General features: G+C 45.7%; 1 protein-coding gene across 1 annotated transcript; it reads right to left on the bottom strand.

The window, feature by feature from the left end:
* Positions 1–524: 524 nt before the first annotated feature.
* On the bottom strand, positions 525–23,441 carry CRY2 (cryptochrome circadian regulator 2). The gene is made up of 12 exons (XM_065635361.1): positions 23,199–23,441; positions 20,212–20,320; positions 16,578–16,720; positions 9,252–9,436; positions 7,823–7,911; positions 6,626–6,766; positions 5,820–6,131; positions 4,589–4,740; positions 4,234–4,436; positions 3,682–3,771; positions 3,028–3,169; positions 525–2,534 (listed from the first exon to the last, which is right to left on the bottom strand). The coding sequence occupies exons 1-11, from the start codon at positions 23,384–23,386 to the stop codon at positions 3,030–3,032; spliced, it is 1,752 nt and encodes a 583-aa protein (XP_065491433.1). The 5' UTR covers positions 23,387–23,441; the 3' UTR covers positions 525–2,534; positions 3,028–3,029.

Here is a 23,441-nt window from a genome sequence, read left to right as displayed (position 1 = left end):
AGAACTGGTCAAACCTTTTTGAACTCAGTCAAGCTGTTAGCACCCACAAGTTAGGAAGAGCTTGCCACAGAAACATTTATGTAAGGAAGGCGCAGCCTGGTTCAATCTGCCATCTTGAAATTTAATTGACCGTGTTCAATCCTAAACATTACAGAAAACAGGGAACAATCATCCCCCACTCCTTCATCACACAGTTTCACACACTTTTATTGTTTCAGCCGGGAAAAGATATCACAGTGGATGAATCCCAGCCTACTTAACAGGTTTATTGCAGGAAGTTTTCACCTTATCTTTGGCTGCCCTTGTATTTCTCTGTGCCCTTCCCAGTGCTACTAGCTGAACTGCAGCTATTCCAGGTGCCACCACATCACAGGTACCAACAAAAACCTTGTAAATGCGACTTCTTCCTCACCCACAAGGCCTTTTATGAGATCACGCCTCCCCTCTCTTTGGCTCCTTACCCCCATGGATCCAGCCCCAAAAATGTCATTTACCAAACAAAATAATTCAGATGACAGCAAAGAGAGGGTTTAAGACATTTATTAAAAAAAAAAAAAGTCGTATTTACAGACCGTTGCCTAAGCATTGAACTCTCCAAATGAGAGAAGTCACAATTTCTGTAACCCAAGTGTACAAAGTGCATGTCTTTCCCATTTCTTCTCTCTGTAGCAAAGGCGAGGGGGGAGGGTCTCTACACCTTTCTACCCTCAAGACAGTGAGAGTAAGGTCTGGGTCAGACTGAAGGAGACAAAATTTGTTGATTACTGGGTTATCCACCACACAGACTCTACGAATAGTAGTTTAGAAGAAAGTTAGGGCAGGAAAAGTGACTCTTGTTTACTTGGTCAGTCTTCCCAATGGATTCCATCGGGGAAAGGAATCTAGGGTCAATGCCCCAGGTAGACGAGTGCAAAGGAAAGGTTATTCAACTATGCAATAAATTAACTCACAGCCCCTATTCGACCACTCCAGGTTTTCTAGATGCATTTGAGTCAGTTTCTATTTGCAGCCTCATTGCTCAGGATTCAAATCTGGGCTCCAAAACTGAATCTGATTATCCCAGTCAGAGTGGGAGACAACTCCTGTGCTCCCCAAGCTGTTCGGTGCATAAGCTTACACATAGCCCCACACTATCTGTGCCAGGCGGGGATGAAAGCCTTTGAACACAGCAAATGCAAATGGTGCCAACAGCCACCCATTGCATGGGATTAGCTACTTGATTTAATTCCTCTTGAAAATGGCCAGGAGAGGCTCTCCTGCAGTACTGCCCTCCCTTGCTCTCTTAGGGGGAAAGGCAAGCAGAGGCGCTCTGCCAGCACCATGTTGAAATGACACATAACAGGACCAGGCCAAGGAGTATATGGTCAAGAGCCAGGAAAGCTACACCATCGCCCTGCTAGACTACAAAGCACCAGCGTGAAGGCAAATGGCAAGAAGGAGCAATGTGCAGGGTATGAGGTACAGGAATATACCGTGTAGCAACGCAAACCACAGATGCCAGTACAGGAAAGAGCAAAGATCCACACAGAATGGACAACAAACTGAGCCTGAGGAAGACTCACTTCAAGAAGCTGATGTGTAATACATCCCTATCAGTATGAGGCTACACACCAGACACTGGTCACTCCATTCAAGAGAGCTCTCATTCAGTGAAGGAAATGCTGTAGAGTGCAGAGCCCAGGTGTAGGTCCGTTATAATTTGCACCAGCAAGCTTCTGGGAGACTGCTTTACTCATATCAAGGCATGATCTTATTCTCTGAAGAATTCCTCCTTCTCTCAGAGTCCCTCCCGCCCAGCTGTCAAACTCCTCCAAAGCTGTCCGTTCCAGGTAACAGCACTATGGCTCACTCACCTTGCAGCAGTGAGATTCTTCTGCAGGGAAAGTTTTAACTGCCTTTCAAGTGTACACACAGTTTGTGTCTCTTTGTTCTTGTGCTACAGTTGTCCTTCATTTCATTTCCATCCCACATGAGTACCACCTTGATTTATTCAGCATTTATATCCCCATCAGAGTAGCCTAATGAAAGGCTGAGTATTTCCTTTTCTCTTGTAGGATGGGTACTCTATTTCTGACAGTGTAGCAGTTTACTTCTCAACTCCTACTATAATCTGAATTAATCAGCACACCTCATTGCCTAGTATTAGTGATGAGAAAAGATGTTTGCTATTTCTGATGTGCAGATGCTGCTCCCTACATCAATGCATCAAGTCACATGCACTGAGCCATTGTCAGAAAAGAAAGATACACCTAGGAGTGAACAAATTGATAGAAGGCTCTTTCCCTCTTAAATGTGGGCAGATTTTAGGCATGGCTAAGAAGAAACATATTTGGCTCTTTGGAGACCAGAAAGCCAAATATTCCTGAGCACAAGTAGCGCAGTGCCCTTTAGTGGCAGCTATTGGAATTACAGATTTATGAGACCCTCGATTTTCTGTTGCAGATCACAAGTTCCAGTCCCTCTGTGGCAGAAGTCCCCACTCTCGTCACGTCTTCAGCACTCTCACTCTTCACCTGCAAGGTGCTTGTCGCTGGCTGCAGGAGAAAGCAAAAAGAGAGAATGTGACTTGAACACCCCCTCATACTGAAAAGCTGGCAGAACATGCAACCAGCTCCTCCCTCCTGGGACTTCAAAGAATATTTCAGGCAGATGACTGGACCTGCTTGCTCCCCTCCTCTAGCCCAAATCCTCACCACATCTGCACATCTGTCTGCTAACCCTCCCTGTGGGAAGAGAAGCAGCCCCACTAGAGCTAACCCATGAACAACTGTCCGCTGTGATTGTGCTGGTAACAGGGTACTGCTCTCTGCTGGACAACTGAGTTAACAGCTTGTCAAGCAAAAGCAAAACAACCAGATGGCAGACCACTGCCAAGTTTCAGGGCTACAGAATTAGTTAGGAGCCACGTCCCTCCACAAGCAAGTCCATTTTGTTCATTTTGTTGACGTGCAGGGAGCAAATTAAATTGAGCCTAGCTAGCTGCTCGAACAAGGTAGTTTAGGACAGAGCACACTAGGGGCTACTCACAATCATACACTCTTGCCAGGGATCTCTGGAGCGGGGAGACCTGTCACTTTGGCTCGCTTGTACAGTTCTTCAGTGCACAGCTCTTCTGCTCCCTCGTGTTTGCGCTTCGGAGAAGCCTGGTCTGCTTGAGACAGCCTCATCGCTGTAGAGAAAGAAGAGTCATTGCAGCAGCTCCCCTGCCTTTAGATCTCCTCACAAGTACATCCTAGCCTAACCTGCCACAGGTGAAAAAATATGCAGTGCGAAAGTACAGAGAGATGTTGCCACAGCCTCCTTGAAAACTTTTGAAAAAACTTTGTTAAAAATCAGAATAATTAAGCGCCCCAGAACAAACACAAAAGTATCCTCCTTTGATGAAGGACAGCTTAATTATACCTGATCAGCCCTACAGTCATCTGCACTTCTCCCTTAAGTGGCTGTGTATGATCCCATACAGGCAATAAAAGATTCACTTTAATCAACTCCTACTCTTCAGCCCTTTTAAGAATGAAGGCTCACTGGGGACTTCTGAAGAAAGCCTAAAGGAAGGTGAATGTGATCTATGTTTTCCTAGCTACACACCCTCTTCTTATTAGAAAGGATCTCTCTTTCCTGCTCATAGCCTTTAAGTCGACATGAAACTATCTCAGAAGCACACAAACAGCTCCAGCTCACCTGTACTGGTGCTGCAGCCCTGCCCTGAAGCTGAATCGGTGACTGGGCCACTGAGATCTTCCACACAGGAAGGGACTGATGCCAGTAAACCTAGAGAAAGGCAAAAGGATCACAGTTAAGAAACAAAAGACATGTGGGGAGGGAGAAACCTTTCACATGCAGACACCAGCCAGCACATCCGTATCCCAAAGCAGGATGAGTTCAGACCTGAGCTCACCCAGTGCTGACCACAGGCAGACACTGTGACCTAGCAGCATATTTATTTAGGATGCTCTGCCTAGACTTTTTCCCAAGTGAAGACTGGACCACTGGTGGCATATGGATGGTGCCGTGCCATCACCAGCTCTCAGAACTAATCAAACCCCACTCTTACCTGTCCAGGAGCTCAGTGGAGCTCTCCCTGGAAACTTACTGAGCAGACTTGGCAGGGACCGCGTCATCTTGCAGGGACTGGCCAGAGAAAGAACCGCTATCTATTTTAAATCATGAGCTCTCCTCCCAGCATTTTATTTCCTATTAAAGACAGAATCTTTTGCAACTGTTGGTACTCACAGAGCCCTCTGTAGCGCGACAGCTGCTGGTAGATCTGCTTCATGCGTTCGATGTTCAGTCGGCTGGTCTCTGCGTGGTTCACCATGGGTTTGGGGTAGTCCACCCCAATGATGCACTTGGCGGCCTTCTGCACAGACTCTGGGGCATTCCATGGTTCGTAGATGTATCGTGAGGGGAAGCCCTTTAGTTTGGGCAGATACCTCCTGCAACCCAAGCAAAAAGGCGCACAACCACCACTTAAAGTACAGCAATGCAGCATTCACAATGCACAGAAAACACCAGGCACCTGTCAGCTACTGAATGAGACATAAGTTCACAGATCAAGCAAGAGAGAAGCACCAGTCACATCACTTACTTCACATAGTCACCACTGGGGTCTGTGCGACGTCCGAAGCCCACCGGGCAGTAACAGTGGAAGAACTGCTGGAAGAACGCACTGCACGAAAGCCACATCCAGCTGCCTGCATTTACACTGAAATCTGCATCCAGCAACAGTTCGTCAAATACCTGTAGCGATGGGAGGAAAAGGCAGTGAGAGCTTCCCCAGGCAGGACTCTGTGGCAGGAAGACCCAAGATGCCAGGTGCAAGGGCAGGCACTGAGCTGTGAGAGCAGCTCCCAGGAAACACAGCAACAAGGAGGCAATCCACTGGCTGAAGCCAGGTGGCTGGACAATATATCTCACTTCCTAATGCTTTAACATAGGAAGACACTGTCTGCTCACACTGATGAAGTGTTGTCTGATCTATCAAGCAGCTACAGATTAAATCACTACCTAGTGCTGCAGCAAGCCTTGTGTATTGATCCTAACACCTGGGAGGTGTAACAACTGCAAAGCACCAGCTGTGGGAAGAAGGCCGATGCTGCCCAGGAGAATAAGCACCAAAGCAAGAAGGAAGAACCCCTCTGAAGGTCCCAGAGGGCACTGCCACTGAGAGGCAGACAGGTTTCAGCAGTAACTTGCTTGCATCTATGCACAGGCGCGGCACTTCTAGCATTTGACCCTATGACACAGATTCAGCTATACTGTGTTTTGTCAGCTTTGCGACAAGATGCTCCTGCGTCCAGTTTTTGTGTAGGGCAATATGTACACCAGATATGTTCAAGCTGGCTGTCCCATCAGATGGCCCAAAAGGAGGGTCTTTTACCTCTTTCCTTGAGAGACTCTAGACTCAGATTTCACAGTCATGGAGCGTTCCCTGACCGGCAGTGATGGATTATACAATGAGGAGAAAGGTCCAGTTACAAAGTGACATTGAACTTGCAAAGAAAACAGATGGACTGAGAGAACTTTTACAAAAAAAATTTTAAAAACCCCCAAAGCCCCAGTCCGTATCTACCAGTGGGTCCCGCTAACATTTAGTTACAGTTACTGGAGACTCTTGATACTGTCAGAGCCTCATAGCAGAAGGCAGAAAAGAAGTCAGGCTGTTGGCAGGCCAAGAGCCTGCTAGCAAATCCTCTCTTCCACGCAACTTTTACACGCAAAGCAAAAGCCATACCTGTGTGCCCATCCTTGCAGAGAGTGCCAGGGAGACTTTGTTTTCCTTATGGCCTCCTGCAAGCCTCTGGAAATGCCAGACTCACCCTGACTCCTGACTCCCAGCTGATCCAGAGGTCACCCCTGGTCAGGAAGCAGGCCACGGCGTGCCTGGCCAAATGGTGGATCCATCCTTCCTGCCTTAGTTGGGTCATGATTGCATCGATCCAAGGGAAGCCTGTCTTGCCCTCTGCCCACTTCGCCAAGGCTTCAGGGTTCCTGTCCCAGGGGATTTGGATGCAGATGGGGTTCCCCTCCATGCGATCAAACTTCGGGTTGTTCGTGGCCGCTGTGTAGAAAAACTCCCGCCAAAGAAGCTGTCCATACAGAGAGAGGGGGGGCGTGCTGTTCCGTTTCACCTGTGGAGAAGGGAACATAGGTATTCATAAGCAGGGGAGGATTGGCTTTACTAAGCTGAGCTGCAGGCCACTCATGCATTTATACACAATTCCCAAGGCAGTTACTAACAAGCCCCATAAAGGAGCTCTACTCCAGATCATTCTTTACCAGAAACCCCAGGTAGTAAAGTTACAGCGTTGGTTTTAGCTCACTCAGCACACTGACAAGAGACCTGCATGACCCAAACCTAACAGCAAAAAGCTCTTATATGGCTCAGGACACAAGAGTCCAGGCTGAAGAACAAGATATCAGCAAGTTTAAGGTCTGCTGGACTATATACAGGAGAATCACCTTTCCTCACCCAAGAGCCTCTTCCATGGTACCAACAAGCTCACCTCACCAGTCAAACACACGGGAGGCAACAGTAACTTTTGCAGCTGTTGCGGCACACTGTTCAGAAACCAGCATCATGCTCAAACCCAGCCTGCTCTTCAGACAAACCTTTTTGTCTTACCTTCTTATACAGCTCCCAGAGACGATAGTAAAATAAGCGGCAGGATAAGCAGCCAAAACGCAGATAGGGACTGAGTCCTGTAGGGCTGGCCAGCAATGAATTGGCATTCATCCTTGGTCTTTCATAGTTTGCAACCCATGCCTAGACATATTCAGAAGAAATGAGACAAAAAAACTCCCAAACTTGCGGGACACTGAGGGCAGACATCTGTGCAAGTAGCAAAGACACTGACAGCACAGTCTCTTCTATTCACTTTCAACCATGGCTGGGAGAGATCTCAACTGGGCAATCCTAACGCTCAAACCTCATTCAAGATACGCAAACGCTTTGCTCCAGGGCCGGATTTAAACTACTTAGTCATTGTGTCCAAGAGAAGGACTAAATTTGCTTTGCATGCAAGGAGTTAATAACCCCAAGAGTTCCTAGGGACATAGGCTAACACCACAGTCTATGTGCAGGCATGTCTATCTCATTTCACACACTGACCATGAAAATTTGAGGACATTCAGATCTTTTTGTGGAGTGTTGACAGCTTATTCCCCCTTCAGAACAAGAATCTGTGCTTTGATCTCTACAACTGCCACTATTCCACCCAGCATTAAAAAGATACAAACTGTTTAAAATTGAGTCATGTCTCTGCATCTGGGTCACCCTTCATTACTTTGAAATTATATGCCTCGTGCACTGAAATGAAGATCACATCCCCCACAGAAGACATGTGAGTGTTTCAGCAAGGGGCTAAAGGAACACCAGCCAATGAGACAACATATTAACAGGCCGATGTACAAGGGGAAGGCATTGTTTTACAAGCAAGTATTTGCTCTAATACCTTAGATAAAGGCAAAGGAGATGGTGTGCAGTGTGTAGCAGGGACTGAGCAACTTAGAGGAGAGTTTCCAAGTTTGCACTCCTCTAAAGGAAACAGAGGGATATAAACAAGGAAAAGAATCCTACATGCTTCAAACAGCAGCATAATTAATATACAGCTCTACTTCTTCAGGTCTGAGCAAGCCCATGAGCTCCCTGCCCCACACATGACCTACAGTCACAGAAGCAGTGTAATACCAAACACGTCTGCCAGAGGTGAATGGTGAGACGTTTGCTAGGAACAGCAGGGAAATAGGGCAATGGCCAGTGCTCAACATTTTTCATTTGGAGGCAGCCTGCAGGAATTACCACTTAAGTAACAGGGGTTACCTTTCTTTCCAAGTGTTTATCCAGCCGTGCCAGTGCTTCTGTCTCCCCTCCTTGCCAAACTGCAGGGGCAAGGCCATCCGTAGGAAAGCCTGAGGGAAAGAACTTGGTAAGATTTGAAGCCATGCCTAGACAAAGGGTATAAATAGGATTAAGCATTAACAACAGCAAGACATTATATAGTGTAGTCGCCTAACATGGCCTACTTGCTGCTCTAGTCCTTCTACAGCAGGCAAATATTGGGGAACACGTAGAGAGCCTGCTCATGACACTGCCCTACGAGGGCCTCTCCCTGCAATGCGTCAGGCAGCCTTCTGGGGACTTTTCCCATTGCTCATATGCCAGCACTCTCTCCTGTGTGTCAGCACTATCCAAAGGGCTCTCTTCCAAAGGCCAGAGCAGCTGGCAAAGACGTATGCGCTCCACAGCTCTGCCTTACAAAATACCTTGCCATGGACATCAGCAACTCACTAGATAGCGTGGCTGCTCCTGGTGAGGCTCCTATTCTGCTGAGAGCTGGTGCTGTGGAAGGTGCTATATTAGTGCTGAAGAACTGATGCAAAAGGGCAAGCAATAACACACTTGCCCTGCACTGCTCTGGGCTGACAGATGAGCCTCCCCTGGCAGCAAGCAGAGCCATGTAAGGTTGCAGGCAGTCTCACATTAGCCCAGACAATAAAGGAAGCAGATCTACTCAGGACTGCAACCCTTAGGATACTCCTGTTGTGAAGCTCCCTACTTTTACCTGACTGTTGAAACTGTGCTTTAAGGTACAAGGGCGATACTCCTATAAAGCTGGCATGGAGCCTCCAGCCACACATGCAGACAGGATTCTGCATCAATCCTTTGTTCCCTTGCACTTAGATTCACTTCCCTGATGCAGGTCTTGCATTCCTCATGCCTCAGTTCTCTATTCATACTTCTCCTCCCAAGAAAAATACAGGACCATATGGCAGAGCAGGATGAGCGAAAGAAGTTTCTGTAATAACTTGCATCTTGCTAAGCTCCCAAACTGGTGCTGGTTGGCAATGACTGAATTAAATGATCTAAGCCTGGTACACAGTTATTTTACCTCCTCAGATCTGTTACATGATGTGTCAGAGATGGCAGTGGAAGAAAAGCAGCTGCCAAGGACATGAGACACACATACAGTGGTTACATGCTCAGTATATCAGAGAACATAAGGACAGATGCAGAGCGTTTCATAGCAACACCAAAGGGGACGTTACGCATCTACTACTGCAAGGGACAGCAGCCTATTTTCACGAGGTGCAGCACTCGCTGAAAAATTAGGCTGCTTCTAAGGCTAGAGGCAGCCCAGGTCAGATGGGAACACTGGAGCTGCCCTGGGCACATGCTGGCCATCAGAAACAGTTCCACTAGATGCCGTTTTAGCTGACAGTTAACCCTTGCCTTCACTCTCAACACGTACCCAGCTCTTCCAGGGATGGGACCCCATATACATCATCATGGTTCTCCTGGATGTCCACTTTACACGCCTCCATCTGCTGGCTCATTATGGTGCTCACCGGCTTCTTTGGGAGCTCCATGCGGCTGATGATGGCCTGGAAGCGCTTGTAGGTGAGGGGTGGCTTGTGGCCATTCAGTTCAATTATTCTGGAGACAAAATAAGCAAGGTGAAAAAACACAGCCTCCCTACCACAGAAGTCACAAGGAAGTAACAGCCAAACCATATCCTGCTATCTCTGCTCAGAAGAGCCTTTCACTTTGGATGCAGAAATCTTTATAGACCCAACTTCCCCTTGATGCATTCCTCAAAGGGATATTAGAAACAAACAAAATCCCCAAACACACCAGAAAACAAACACCACATACTAAAGCATCTCCATGGGGAAATAAAAAAGAGCTCTGGCTGCATCAGGCTTAGCATCACATCTCTCCCACAGCTCTTCATCAGGCCCCTGTATGAAATCTCAATCTGATTACTGCCTGTCTCCCCAAGAAGCCAAATCCCAGACCCGCATCTGTTCCCCTGACACCTCGTGGTATTCTAACCTGATTCTGACCTTACTGCCTCTGTCTGGTATAAAAAGCCCCAGCCTCTTAGTGACCCCTCCTCCACCTATCTCAGATGAGACAAATCCCAGTCTGCGTCATTCCTCTCGTGATTAGAGAAATCACCATCCTGCCCCATGCCACAAGGTCACGAGCAGACCTGTCTCATGCTATTCACCTGTGTCAGATCATTCTATGGAAAAGGCCAACACGGTTCCTCACTACTCTACTAAGCATCCACAGTCTGCTAGGGCCATGCAGTCTTATTTTTCCTGGGACAGAGAGCTTTCACAAGACCCCCGGACAAGGTAAGCTTCCCCTGGGTGAAAGATGCCACTTTTAACCCCCTCTTCTGCATGGAGAGGAAGGTGTTAACAGCAAAGCAGACAGCGCAGGGATCACCAGCATTACATAAAGTTGAGGCAGCCAACCTCACAGCTCGCACAGGAGCTGCAGCAGAGCAGCCCTCCCCACCCATCACAGTCAACAGCTTATGCAAGGGGCTGGGCTTACAGCCGAGTGTTACAGCGGACGCCATGTGCCTGCCCTTCCCCCGCCGCCGCACGTGTAGCGAGGCGGAGCGACACGCCGGCCCCGGCGTGCCCGGCCCCTCGTCACGCGTGCTCCGCGCTCCCGCGGCGCCACCGTCCCTGCGCGCTGCCGCCCGCGGGAAGGGGCACTGCAGAGCCGGCAGTGCAGGTGCGGGGATTAAAAATGAGGTTTCCTGCAGTTTCCTCACGGTTTTCTGCTTGTAAACAATGGGAGAATAAAACACTCATGCATAGGACAGGGGAAGGCAATCGGGATGTGCACTGGGTGCAAATCACACTGCATTTTTAGTGCCAGGCTATAAACATGATAAGTGTGGGCACAGCACTACATGGCTCTCTCCCACTCCTCCAAACAACTATATTGAGGTCAGCTCCCCAGGCAACATACTCAGTCCTGTACCACCACACCAGAGAGCATCTCCTCTGCTTTCATGCACACACTTTTTGGCTGGCTGACCCTGTGTACACCCCCCGAGATAGTACAAGATCACAAACGCTCATGAATACTACCCACCACGATCTTCTCTATGGCTTGCTCTGAGCACTGGGGATGCACACAAGACCACTGGTTCAGAGACCCCCAGAAAATCAGCACTGCCGCTGCAAAAGCAGCGAGGTATTTCCAGTTACAGCACGCCAGTGAGGCTCGCTTGCTTCCAGAGAAGTTCAGAGCTTGGAAGAGAAAACGTGCCAGAGCTGCATGCTGTTTGCCCTGAGGTGCTTGGGATGGGGGCGGGGAAGCCGCTTTTTTCAGTCCTCTTCCACATACCTGCTGAGAGGATCTGGGACTGAGCTGCAGGCTCTATTATACCACGTCCCAGATCCACAGCTAAAACTTTTGTGAACACACAGCTACTTGACGCAAATCGCTGCGGCTTGCAGGTGGATGCCAGTGTCTGTATCTGATATCCTCAAGAACGTGAATATGAGTGAAGTTACCTAGTACAGCTCATAAATTCCTAAACGGTTACTGGATCTGGGGCACAAATCTTTAAGAGATCGGGCTAGGACAAGCTGCACATTTCACAGCACCGGACACTGGCATTATGTAACAAAATTTGAACCTTTCACAATAGGGCCATGAAAAGAAGTATCGGACATTGGGTATTGTACAATATTGGACACTATACCATACACACGGGGTAGTGTTGTTCGGTCTTCTGTACAAACATTTGTACAGGAAGCTCCCCAGGCAGGAGTCCTTTCCTTCCTCCTACTGTCCTTCTAACTGAGACAGTACAATCTCACAGGACTTCCCCCAGTGACAGAAAAAGGGAGGACCCTCCCCAAGACTTAATACTCCCATTTCATCCATCTCCCCCAACACAACTCAAACTACACACGGCAGTTATTCTAGTTTTTTTGAAGCAGAACAGAGAAGAACAGAATCACTGTATTTGTCACACAAAACGTAACATTTCTGATGTTAGTGAGCACACATGAAAATGGCTGTGCTACCAGACCAGCAACACCTTACAGTAGTTATATGGCTATTTCTGACTGTCACACAGTCACGCTTTACCTCAATAAAGCAGGCAACGAAAACCTGACCAAACATGGTTACGGTGCTGCTAGGATTCTAAGGTATCCTACAGTCAGTCACCTTTAACAGCAGAGTGTCTGCAGACTTTGAATGCACACCCTCACAGGTGTCAGTTTTGACTCACCTCCACAGCAGTGCCCCAGCAGGATAGCTACCAGGGTAGGGAAAGCTGCTTGCCTCCAACCTCACACCTCAGCCTGCTTGCAAATGACGCCTCAGTTCTGGCAGAGGACTGAATGTGCCCCCTCTGCCTCCTGGCGCAAGGAAGGGCTGGCTGCCAGCACTCGGCAAGCAGGCTGCTCCACAGCAACACCCCACTACCAATTCACACAGACTATTTAGTTACCCTCGCCAGCTTATGCAATTGCTCTGATCTAAATCCTTGCTTCAGAGAGCTCATGTAGGGCTCATACCTAAGACAAGGGGTATTTCTACAGATTCAAAGAGGAGATGGAGAGAGAACCAACAGATACTCCACACAACAAACATGGGACAAAGGACGAACAATTCAACTTATGCAGAATGACACACATGAGCAGATAAAAGATGAAGAAGTGACTTGATGACAGGCTAAGTATCAGCACAGGGGGAAAACACCTGACACCAGAGCACTGTGCAAGACAGACAAGGATAACAAGATCTGGCAGGCAGAGATTTGACTTAACCTTTCTAGATGGAAATAAACCACTTTTTTGCTGTAGTGTAATTATAAACTACAGAACCACCAAGGTATGCATGCTCCCCCAGTGCTTGGTTCCTTTAAGTTACTATGCACTCCTATTAAAACGCATTGAACTATCATTTCAGCCTTAGGACAAAATATTTGAGGAAAAGCTGCTCCTGATGCCTGCGACAAACATACAAGCCCACAGTGTTACTTTCTGACTGAAAACACTCTCCTTGAATAACCTCGGCCTGCCCAGAATTACAGAAACCACAATGCTGACCATCAGCAAGCAGACTGCAGAGGATTTAGATCCTAAGGAGGAGAAAACAGGCAGATCCAGAGAAAGGACAAAACAACCTGTCAGCTGGAAGTTGTCAGACAGAGTAATTGTCAAGTAAAGGCTTTGAGCAGGCTAAGCTGATACCCAAGAGATTACCTTTTCTGTCTGACTTCTACAATCTGAACATCGCTAATCTTGACTGGGAATTCCTAGATTTTCTTAGGAGTATTTTCCAGTATTAATGCTGATTTTCTATAGCTGTGTCCTCTTTGGAAGGGAGAGGAGGGGAAAGATGCTCTGATAATCACACAGCTATGCTGGCAGTGCCAACAAGGAGTATATTGTAATCTTCCTACGGAATAAACCAGGTCAAATTCACAAGTTAACAGAACAGGCTCTTTGTAAATGTTTAAAAGGAGCTGGTGGAGGTAGCACTGGTAATACACTCCAGGGAACAAGAGAAGGATAGCTGGAACAATTTATGTAGAAGTCTAAATTGCTTTAAGCCAGGCCTGATAATTTTGTCGGAAACTTGATTAAATGAAGATGAGAAGTAGGATGCTATCACCAGGTTACTAATTATGCAGGAAAAACAGTAGGGTGAGCAGAGGGACAACACATAGCATGAGTTAAAAAGACTGGGTTAACATGATTGGAGGGCGATACACTCAGAGAGGCTTCCAGGAGAAATACAATATTAGAACTGCATTGCCACATGCTGAGAAATCTCAGAGATGCCAAGAACCAGGAAATGTCAAGAACAACTGGAGACTTGAGCTGCCTCCACACAGACTGGGTAGCTGTCACACCTCGCTGCCTGCCAAAACCCAATTTTCTAGTTGCCATAAATGACTGCCCCATGGAATGATTCATCAAGAACACACAAGGAAAGGCAATTAATTATTTGGTCGTAGGCAGCGCTAAGGTATAGCTGAAAATGTTACTTATCACTTGCCTGCTCTGTGACTTTGGCATGCATCAATTTAACATCCTTCCAGGAGCAACAATACCATAGTGGCTTTTATTTCAAGAAGAGAAATGCATAAAACCAAGGAAGTGTGCTAAGCAAACAGAACAAGCTGAGATGCAAAACACTGACAGGCAACACAGAGATGACTTGACAATGACATTGGGGGGAAAACTAACTAACTAAATTTAAAAACCCCCTCAAACAAACAAAAAACAAAACAAAAAACACACTTGCACACAAACCATCAAAAAGAGTACAAAAAGATCACAAGAGTCAAACCAAATAAAGAACAGTAAAAATAATAGAAAGCAAAATCCTTCAAAAAAATGAAGACCAAATAAAGATAGAAAACCCCCAAATGTTGGTAGGTTAAATTAAAAACCACAAAAGCAGCCTCCTTGCACCTCCCAAGCCAAATGGAAGTTTGAGAAACCTTATAAAAAAAGAAGCATAAAGAGTAAAAAAACCCCACCAACCAAACAACCCAACCTTCACAGACACTCCAAGATATTTATAGGGCCAAGACGTGATCAAGTCATTAAAAAAAGCAGAGACTGTAACAGCACAGCAACAACCCCTGCATTTATTTTTGCACGTGTATTCACTATGGAGATATTCGGGGACATTACAACTCTGAATCTGTTTAAGGAAATGTATCAGGAGATGTCACAGACTGGGAGGTCAGGAAGAAATGCCACAAAACAAAGCTATGCTTCAACAGCAACGGCTTGCCAGGACCAGCAAGCATTCACTCAGGAGCTGCAAAGGACATCAAGAAATACCCAAACTAATAGCTGCTGTATGCAACACTTGCCTTAAAACTGTTTCAATACTATGAAGAAGAAAGGCCAATATGACTTCAGATTTTAAAAGCATTTCAAGGGCATCAGAGGGATGATAGAATAGTCTGATATGTGCATTAGGTAGATGGGTAGAAAATACTAATGGAATCAGTGCATGCATGGGTATATGCAATATGCTGGAGGGTTAATTTGGCCTTGGTAAAGCAAAGTTGTGCCTCAAAATCTATTAGTGACGTTTGAGCCTGGGGCATGGGAGATTCAGTTGAGATATTCTACCTGGATTTTCAGAAGCCATCTGACTAGATCCCTCACCGAAAATTTTTAAAGAAACCACGATAAGTTGGGATAAAGTAAAAGGTTCCTGCAGACAGACAATTCTTTGATACAAGACAGAGTAGGAATCCATTTTTCCAACAGGAGGAGAAATCCTACACTGAGCTAAGCTAGGGCTTGTGCTGTTCAACGTTATTCATAAAATATATGGAAAGGGAAAAAAATGAGCATGATGATAAAGTTTACTGATGCAATAAGCTATCTGGGATAGCTAAAGAGGAAAGGCAGCTTAAAAATTTCCTTATACACTACATGACCAGCTGATAAAAATATCAGATGAAATGCAGCGTTGGTCACGTTGTTTCTCCGTATGCATGGATATGCAATCTTAAACTTACTTATATAGTGGTAGCCTCTCAAATACCTATGACCATTCTGGCAGGAGGCCCTGAGACATCAGTTTAGTGTTTAGCAACACTCAGGAAAAGCAAAAAGAATACTACTGACTATCAGCAGAAGACAGGAAACATAGCACTATAAAAATCCATGTCACTCCTACATTTTGAACACTAGCGACGGTTTTCACCACTGCTCTCTCTCTCTCTCTCTAGAAACACTTAGAAGTATAAAGAACTGTGACAAAACTTGGAAGAGATATGGAACAGATTCCACCTGAAAACGTAAGTAAACTAAGACTCTCCACCTTGGAAAAGACAATGACATGAGGAAGGATGTGAGGGACATTGACAGGGTGAGGATGTAATACGCATTTATGGTCTCTTCTAATGCAAAAATTAGTAAGCAGTGTCTGCTTATAAGACAGGTTCAAGAACAATCTCCCTTGCTACAAACATTTCCACACAGCATGTGCTAACTGCAAAGCTCCTTCCCATAGGAAATTATGGATACTAAAGATTTATAGGAGGAAATCTACATTCAGCATTGCTGGCACAAGACATTGGGAAAAAACAGACAAACAAGCAACCTGTAAGAACAGTACTGAAACACAGTTGAAGTCAAGCATACCTTAGAGTCTTAGCTGAAAGACCATCTCCACTGTTTAAGGAGATCATTTATATATATATACACATATATATATATATATGGAGATTATATAGATAAGTAAATATATAAAACTCAACATAAAGGCAAGGTTCCCCCATAGCAAATACACAACAAAGACAAGGCATTCAGGTTTTAAAATAAGGTCAGTTTGCCCCAATCTACCTTGTTCTACTTCTTCCAGCTGTCCCAGCACATCCGTCAGTTAAAAACCCTACCTTCATAACCTGCTTGAGACAATAGCTCAAGTATCTTTATTACAATTAAATAAAAAAAGCAGTCCACGCGGCGGGGACATCCTCAAGCAGATCAATCAATAGGACGCAGCTGAGCAACTTAAATGACTGTCAAGTACAGAGTTTAATCAGCTTGAGGCAACACCTTTCTGTACATTCACGTCACTGGCAGCACTTTGACGTGCTCTAATCAAAAATGCGAGCGTGCAGAGTAATCCTGTTGACACCATCTAGGCTCACACAGGATGACAGTGATCAGCGTATAGCGATAAATGTAATGGAGGAGACTGAAGTCTGCCCAGACATGACAATCTCAGCCTAGCCCAGGCAGCACCTCTGCCCTTGCTCTCCCCATACCTGTCCAGGTCATAGAGGGTGTGGGAGTTCTCTATCACCACCTCCACGCCAGCCTCCTTGGCCAGTTTGATGATAGCTGCATCTCTCTCCTTACCGAACGGCTCTGAGTCATATTCGAAGGTGAGACGAGTGACTCCCCATTCCTGCAAGACACACAATATACACAGCTGTCAAACAGGAAACTCGTTCTAATCAGCACAATCACAAAGGAAGATGTCAGAATTCCTGGTCAGTGTTAAGTCCTGGAAACTCAGAGAGGGTTCCTGTGAAGAACAGCAGTCTGGAGTTGAGATAATCGAAGAATCAACAATTTAATCAGCTCTAGCAGACATCACATCTGTTATGCAAATTCCTCAATGTCAAGTTTAAAACATGTAAGAGGAGGTTTGAGTTCTTCTCTATTACTATTCTTAGGTTACAGCTCAGTCCTCAAGCCTAACAACACCTTGTTTTGTTGCACATGCTGTCCAAAAGTAACGCTACCATTCTGTTCCAGCATTTGGAGAGACAGCATTTGAGATAACTCTTTCAATACAAGTCCTGCTCAAAAATCCCTATTTTTATGTGGAGACTATAATCAGTAAAACCAATACACTCTTATTTTTTTCCAATGTCTCTTTAAAGAGCCATTATGTAATAGAGAACCATTGTCCAACACAAGCAGCAAAAACCAGGGTAGTGGGAAATGCAGGACAAAGGACGGGAACTGAGTGAACCTTTCCAGTCAGCACAGTAGAGTATGATACGGCAGTTCAGATTTAAATTAAAGTCCTGCCTTTGGGGAGTTATTATACCCTGGTCGAGCCATGCACATATTCTGTATCTTCACACCTTTAATAGATCACTCACAGATCACATGGAATAGGCTTTATGAAATAGCATTCAGCCTCTTCCAGGCTTTTCCAGAGCACAGTCTGCTCTCAAAGACTATGGCCTAGTTTTCCTCAGAAAATGAATCCTATGAGAAGAGGTTTAACGGTTTCCACAGCGACCCTCCTGAGACATCCATCAAGCAGAGCAGCAGCCCACAGACTTGTTTAGCAAACACTTTAGTCAAACACACTCAGAAATCTGTAGAGATACTTAAAACCTCCCTCACACAGCTAAGATATGAACCACATTCTCCAAATGAGACAGTCTAAGTTACCTCTATATATACAGGACAGTCTTTTTCCACCTTGGAACAAGAAACAAATCACAAAGAACAGATGCGATTAGTTCCCCAAAGACCCTTAAAAGCTAATGCCAAAGATGGGAAAGGGAATTTAGAAGCGGAAAACAACCGTACAAGTCCTCTTCTAAACTTTCAGATTAAATCCTAAAATTGATATTAGGATGCACAGAGAACTAAAACAGTTATGTACCACTGAATGCACATCTCAGAGAGGTCTTCCACTCCTTTTTAAAAATAAAAACGTGACAGCATCCATAACTCTGAGCAGGGGTCAAACAGACGTGTTCCAAGCTCTGCCTTGCTGCTATGTGATTTAACAGCTTCATTTTAAACTTTTGTTTCTTTTAGAGGAAAGACAGTACCAGCTGGAAGGCTTGGAAAAGATGGCTTTGGTCTTGAAGAAACATACATTACTGCTTTGAAATAAAGGAATGGGATAAAAAACAACATTTAAGGCTAACAGATTTTAAGTATGAATACAAAACTTCAAATTCAGGCATTTCCTACAGTTTTGAGAAGCCTAATACTCTGTGTGCTACAGTAGCACATAGGAAACTGAGCACAACCACCCAGAAAACAAGCTGTATGACAATAAATTGCTGCAGATATACAAAAGAAAAATAATGACTGACTTGTTTCTCAGTATCTAGCCTATAGCAAAGAAAAACTGCAGGAAAAAAAAACACACCAAAGGGATTGTGAACAAACTTGAGCGAACAAATGACACACTTTTCTTTGATAGAAGAGGTAAAATTACAGACGTTTGTTCAGAGGAATTGAGACAAAAAACCTCTGCAAAGGTTAACACAGCGCTAACAAGTACACTTCTCCTCACAGTATGTACACGTAATAGTGCCTTTGCAGCAACTGTTATTGACAACATAGCTCAGCCACTGGCAGCAGGAGCAGAAACTATATGAGGTCTAAGTGTTGCATTACCGCATGTGACATAACTCTCCTCCCCACAATAGCTGACAACAAGGCATGAGCTGCTGCTAATTCACTGTTCAGTGCAGCAGCTCTGAAGAGGCCTGAATTCCCACGAAAGCCATACATTTACCTTATTATAGCATAATGCCCCACCCCCCGCCCCACTCGGCCCTTTCTTTTCAGCTCTGTTAAAGCACATCTAAGGTATTCATAAGTTCATCTGCCCAGGCAAAGCAGACTGCAGCAAAAAGCAGGTCCGGCTGATTCCACAACCATCTCTCCAAACCTCAGACTCTGCCAACTACTTTTTGTTCTTTGACCAAAGCAAACATTTTTCTCCAACAAAGTCTTAATTATCCTGTGAATACCTTGAACTAAAATAAGGAGGGCAAGAACTACTACTAGCCAGAACTTATTTGCAGATAAAAAGATAAAAATCACCCAGACTCTGAAAAGGCTAAAAGTAGCACACAGTTTGTGTCACGTGTTAAGATGCAGAAGCCAAAATAAATATCAGTGCCCTTTCTCACTCACATAGTCCAACTACCCTCCCCAGTACTGCCCTCCTCCAGAAAATAGACATCAGAACCATTTACAGCAGGAGGGTATAAATTCATGTTTCTCTCTCCTTCTCAGCACCTGGTCTATAGTAGGCTTTGGGAACACTAGTTCTGTCAACCATATATAAGGTACAGTCCACATGACAAACCCAACGCCTAAGACTACTGCGAACCATGTTCTTCCCCTTTAGCTTTGTTACTCTAGCAAAGACACTATTAAAAAGCTTCAATGACAACGTGAAATACAATCTTAGAGCAAGACAGAGAAGAATGACACTGCTTGAGGATCAAGGAGATCCTCTTGCCAGCCCTATCTCCCTCACAATCTGCTGCACTGACGTATCACTTTAGAAATGTATCCTGATAATCATCATCGACCACCAAGGTCACTGCATATTCTACCATCCTAAATGGTATATCAGCAGGAAGTTTGGGACCAAGTTGTATTTTGCTGCTGATCTGACTGAACTTCAGCCTTGAATAAAAGAAGAAAAGGAAAGCCAGCTACCATTAAAACTTCTGAATTTTGAGATTTTAACACAAAGCCCATTTGCAATTCACATACAGATCAGCATGCTTTTTCAGTTGCCTGTGAAGGTGTATGGACATAGCAGTCTTCCTCAGTAAAAGCTGCAGGAAGAAAATGGCCAGTGAGGTAGAAGCTCTCAACACAGAGGAGTCAGCGTTACAGTGTAAGACTTGACTTACAGAAACAAAGGCAAAGACCACCATACAAAAACAGAAGCTCAAGCATACTCGTTACACCCTACTACTAAAGTTCTTTGCAAGTCTGAGTTCAAGAGTATATCTGGCTTCCAAGCTGGCCCTTAGGCATAGTAGTTATAGTTAGTTAAAGAGAAGCTGAGGGGATCTCCAATAACTAGCAGATCATCAGTGAGAGAAAACAAGGATAGCACTGAGACATCAGTTTTTCTTCACTATGCTCCAGAAAATTATTTGATTCTCTTACTTTAAAGAGTCTTGGGAAGACATCTGTTGGCTGCCCTCGCACAACAAACAAGCGAGAGTTGAGCTTCCTTAAACTGTTGTCCAGATCTTCCAGAGATTGAAGCAGAAATCTGCAGATAAGAAACAAGAACGGTTAGTCAGTCCAGTTACAGCTAAAAGACAAATGAGAAGAATCTGCATGGAACTCCAGCAAACCTGCATGACCAAATCAAACTGAATGTTAAGACAAGAAACAGAAAGCAAGAATTTGTATCCATCCCTGGTCTCTCTACCAACTGCTATGAGATTGCAGCACCAGCCAGTTCCCAGCCATTCACATCTACGTTCTGCTTGTCCAGGTGCAAGACGTTTCAAGGATCTTCCTCCTGCAACCCCCTTCCCATGTTCTTTCTCAAAGCTGGCAACACAGCCCTACCAGCTGCTGTCTCCACATTAGGACAAGGAGAAAAGCATAAACCATGTAATTTGCTACAATATATTCTTTCATGGGTTCTACTGCAGAAGGAATTTTGCATAGGAAGCAGAAAGATGTTGATACACTACTCCAAGAAAACTAATGAATTGCTACGAGAACTGTGCAAGTTTTAGAGTTCTGGCTAAAAACAGGCAATGTCACAGCAGAGAAACATACAGTCCTAGCTCGTCAGTAGCAGGAGACTAAGCAGCAACATCTTCCAAGGTGAAAATTATCTGTAGTTGGAATAGCTGCACACAGAACTGCAATTTATTTTCCACCATGAAGATGCAAAGATGAGAGCACCTCCCACCCGAAAACTGTAAAAAACCATTTAAATGCTTTTTACATTTAATGGTGTGTCTTACTGATCCCTCACTGTGCTATAAAATATCAAATGTATCATCTTTGCATTCACAGCCACGTCACCTCATCTACATCATAATGTCACTTCATTTTGTTTAACTCTGCAAAATACACCAGCTTTAAAACTTTAATCTCTATGACAGCATGTGACACTGCTGGCAAACTCACAACCTTTTGTAAGCGAGCCAACCTCTGCCTCTCCCTCATTCCTACAGGCCCACTCTGCAGCGTGACCTGCAAGACATGAGTACCTGCATCGGCTCCCTTAAGACTGCACACAGCTAATAGGAAAGCTCAGCCACAAATTGCCCTGCAGACTGTGTACTTGTCTCTCAGCTGCGATGCCCATAATGGCAATTGCAAGCTTTGATATAGAACAAGCTCCCTCTGCACTTCCTGCAGGAGAAAGGGCCTCAGGGTTCATGGAAAGAAGGGCCCTGTATCACAGTACAGGAGACTCAGAACCAGGTCTGGGTGACCTAAAGAAATCACTCCCCTGCTTCCAGCCCACTTTCAATCTATTACACAGGAATATCAACTTTCCAAGGTGTTCTAAAAATTAAACACGGATTATTCCTGTGTGGTTCACACATGGTGTACAGTTAAATAACAAGCGATTTTCAACATGATAAATTTATGGAAGCTAGGTAAAACAGTAACATTTGGTTTTGGAGCACAGAACACTGAATGTAAGTAATTGCATTTAAAAAAATAGCAAAACAAAGCCAAGGTTCCCAATGCGAACCAATGCAACTCCCATAAATATATGTAACTTGATAATACATTTTTGCCTAACAGCCAGCAGTGCTACTTTCTGACATTTGCAGTAGATGCACACCTCCAAGAAAACATGTTTTTTAAAAACGTCACATGCTCATATATTCCATGACTACAACATAAATAAAACCACTACCTGCTTCCCTCCCTCTGCAATGCTGGTGGAAACAAACAAGGATTAAATGGATCAGGAATTAATCTTTCGGGGGCACTGCTTCAGTTCTTCCAAATGAGGACAGTCAGCAACAACAGCAGCACGTGAAAGGCATTTCTGTCTGCTGCTGCCTCTAGAAAGTCCGGTCTATGGAAAGATCACTTCAGGCTCCTAGGATATTAAGCTGTAACAGAATCCACAATTTTCTGTAATTTGAACATCTACATTGTGGTCATTTCGGCACATATACAATTTTTAATCCATCCTCCAATGTGGGTTCTAGAAATGCTTAGAAATCACCCCCACTATCCCGTTTCTCTAAGATGAGGCTAAGATGCACAGCAGAAGGAATTTGTAACAACTACAATTTCCCTAACGCACAGCCACGTGACATTTCAAAGAGCACTTAAAGGATTTTTAGCCAGGTGGCCATCCTGTCCACTACCCCTGACGGAATAGTGTGAGGGCAAGGCGAGATCTGCTTCGCTTCTATGAAGAGTGGTCTTGGAAAGGAGAATCCCTACCTGTATTTGGTTTCCAAATGTTTAGGCAACTGAGACCTGACACCATATAATGTTACTGGCCACCAGTACACAAACTCTTGCCATACATTTTCCCATTTGTAGAAAGGGGAAAACCCCAGCTTTTTCTCTACATTCCTAGCAGTAGTTAAAGTGTATTTCTGTAAAAATTTGAGGGATGGAGGAAGGCAGGCATGCGCACATGCCTACCCACACTCATCAGCCAAGGGGCAGAGAGAAGGCGTGGTATGGTCACGCAGCTCCGAGGAGCCTATGCACTTGTCTCTCAATTCAGGGAAAGGCGTCTCCTAAAGCTAAACGTCCACCGGTTGCCGCTCTCATACATTCGCCCAGCTCGTAAGGAGAAAGTCTAATGACATTACATAAAGTTGAAGGCATCCTCCCACACAGTCAAGCAACACCGCTGTAAAAACCATGGCGAAGCCAGTCGGACAAGGAACCTCTCCTGCACGGAGAACCGGCGGGCGCAGCACATGGGCCGGGCCGGGCAGCGTGTGCTGCTCCCGCTGCTGCGGCGGCCTGACCGACCCGGCCCAGCCGCCGCACCCGAAAGCGCTCCAGCTACCGCGGGAACCCTCCCCAGCGCCGGGCCCGCCGCTCCGGCGCGTCCTGAAGGTGTCCCGACCTCCCCTCCGCCCGCCCCACCCCGGGCCCGCCCGCGGCCTGAGCGCCCGGCGCCTCCTCAGCCCACTCACCGCCAGCGGTTGATGCCCACGGCAGAGGAGGCGGCGAACCAAGGGTCCAGGATATAGATGCAACGGAGGGACGCGGCATCACGTAGCGCCTCCTGGAGAGCCGGATTGTCGTGGAGACGCAGCCCGCGGCGGAACCAATGCACCGAGCGGCAAACAGCCGGAGCTGGGCCCGGTGCGGCCGCCGCCATGGCCGCCGCCAACTGCCGCCGTCAACTGCCGCCGCGGCCCCCGCGCGCCGCCCGC

The sequence above is a fragment of the Caloenas nicobarica genome, chromosome 5 (assembly GCF_036013445.1).
Source record: "Caloenas nicobarica isolate bCalNic1 chromosome 5, bCalNic1.hap1, whole genome shotgun sequence".
In the NCBI taxonomy this organism is placed as follows: domain Eukaryota; kingdom Metazoa; phylum Chordata; class Aves; order Columbiformes; family Columbidae; genus Caloenas; species Caloenas nicobarica.
This window is presented reverse-complemented; position numbering and strand designations above follow the sequence as displayed.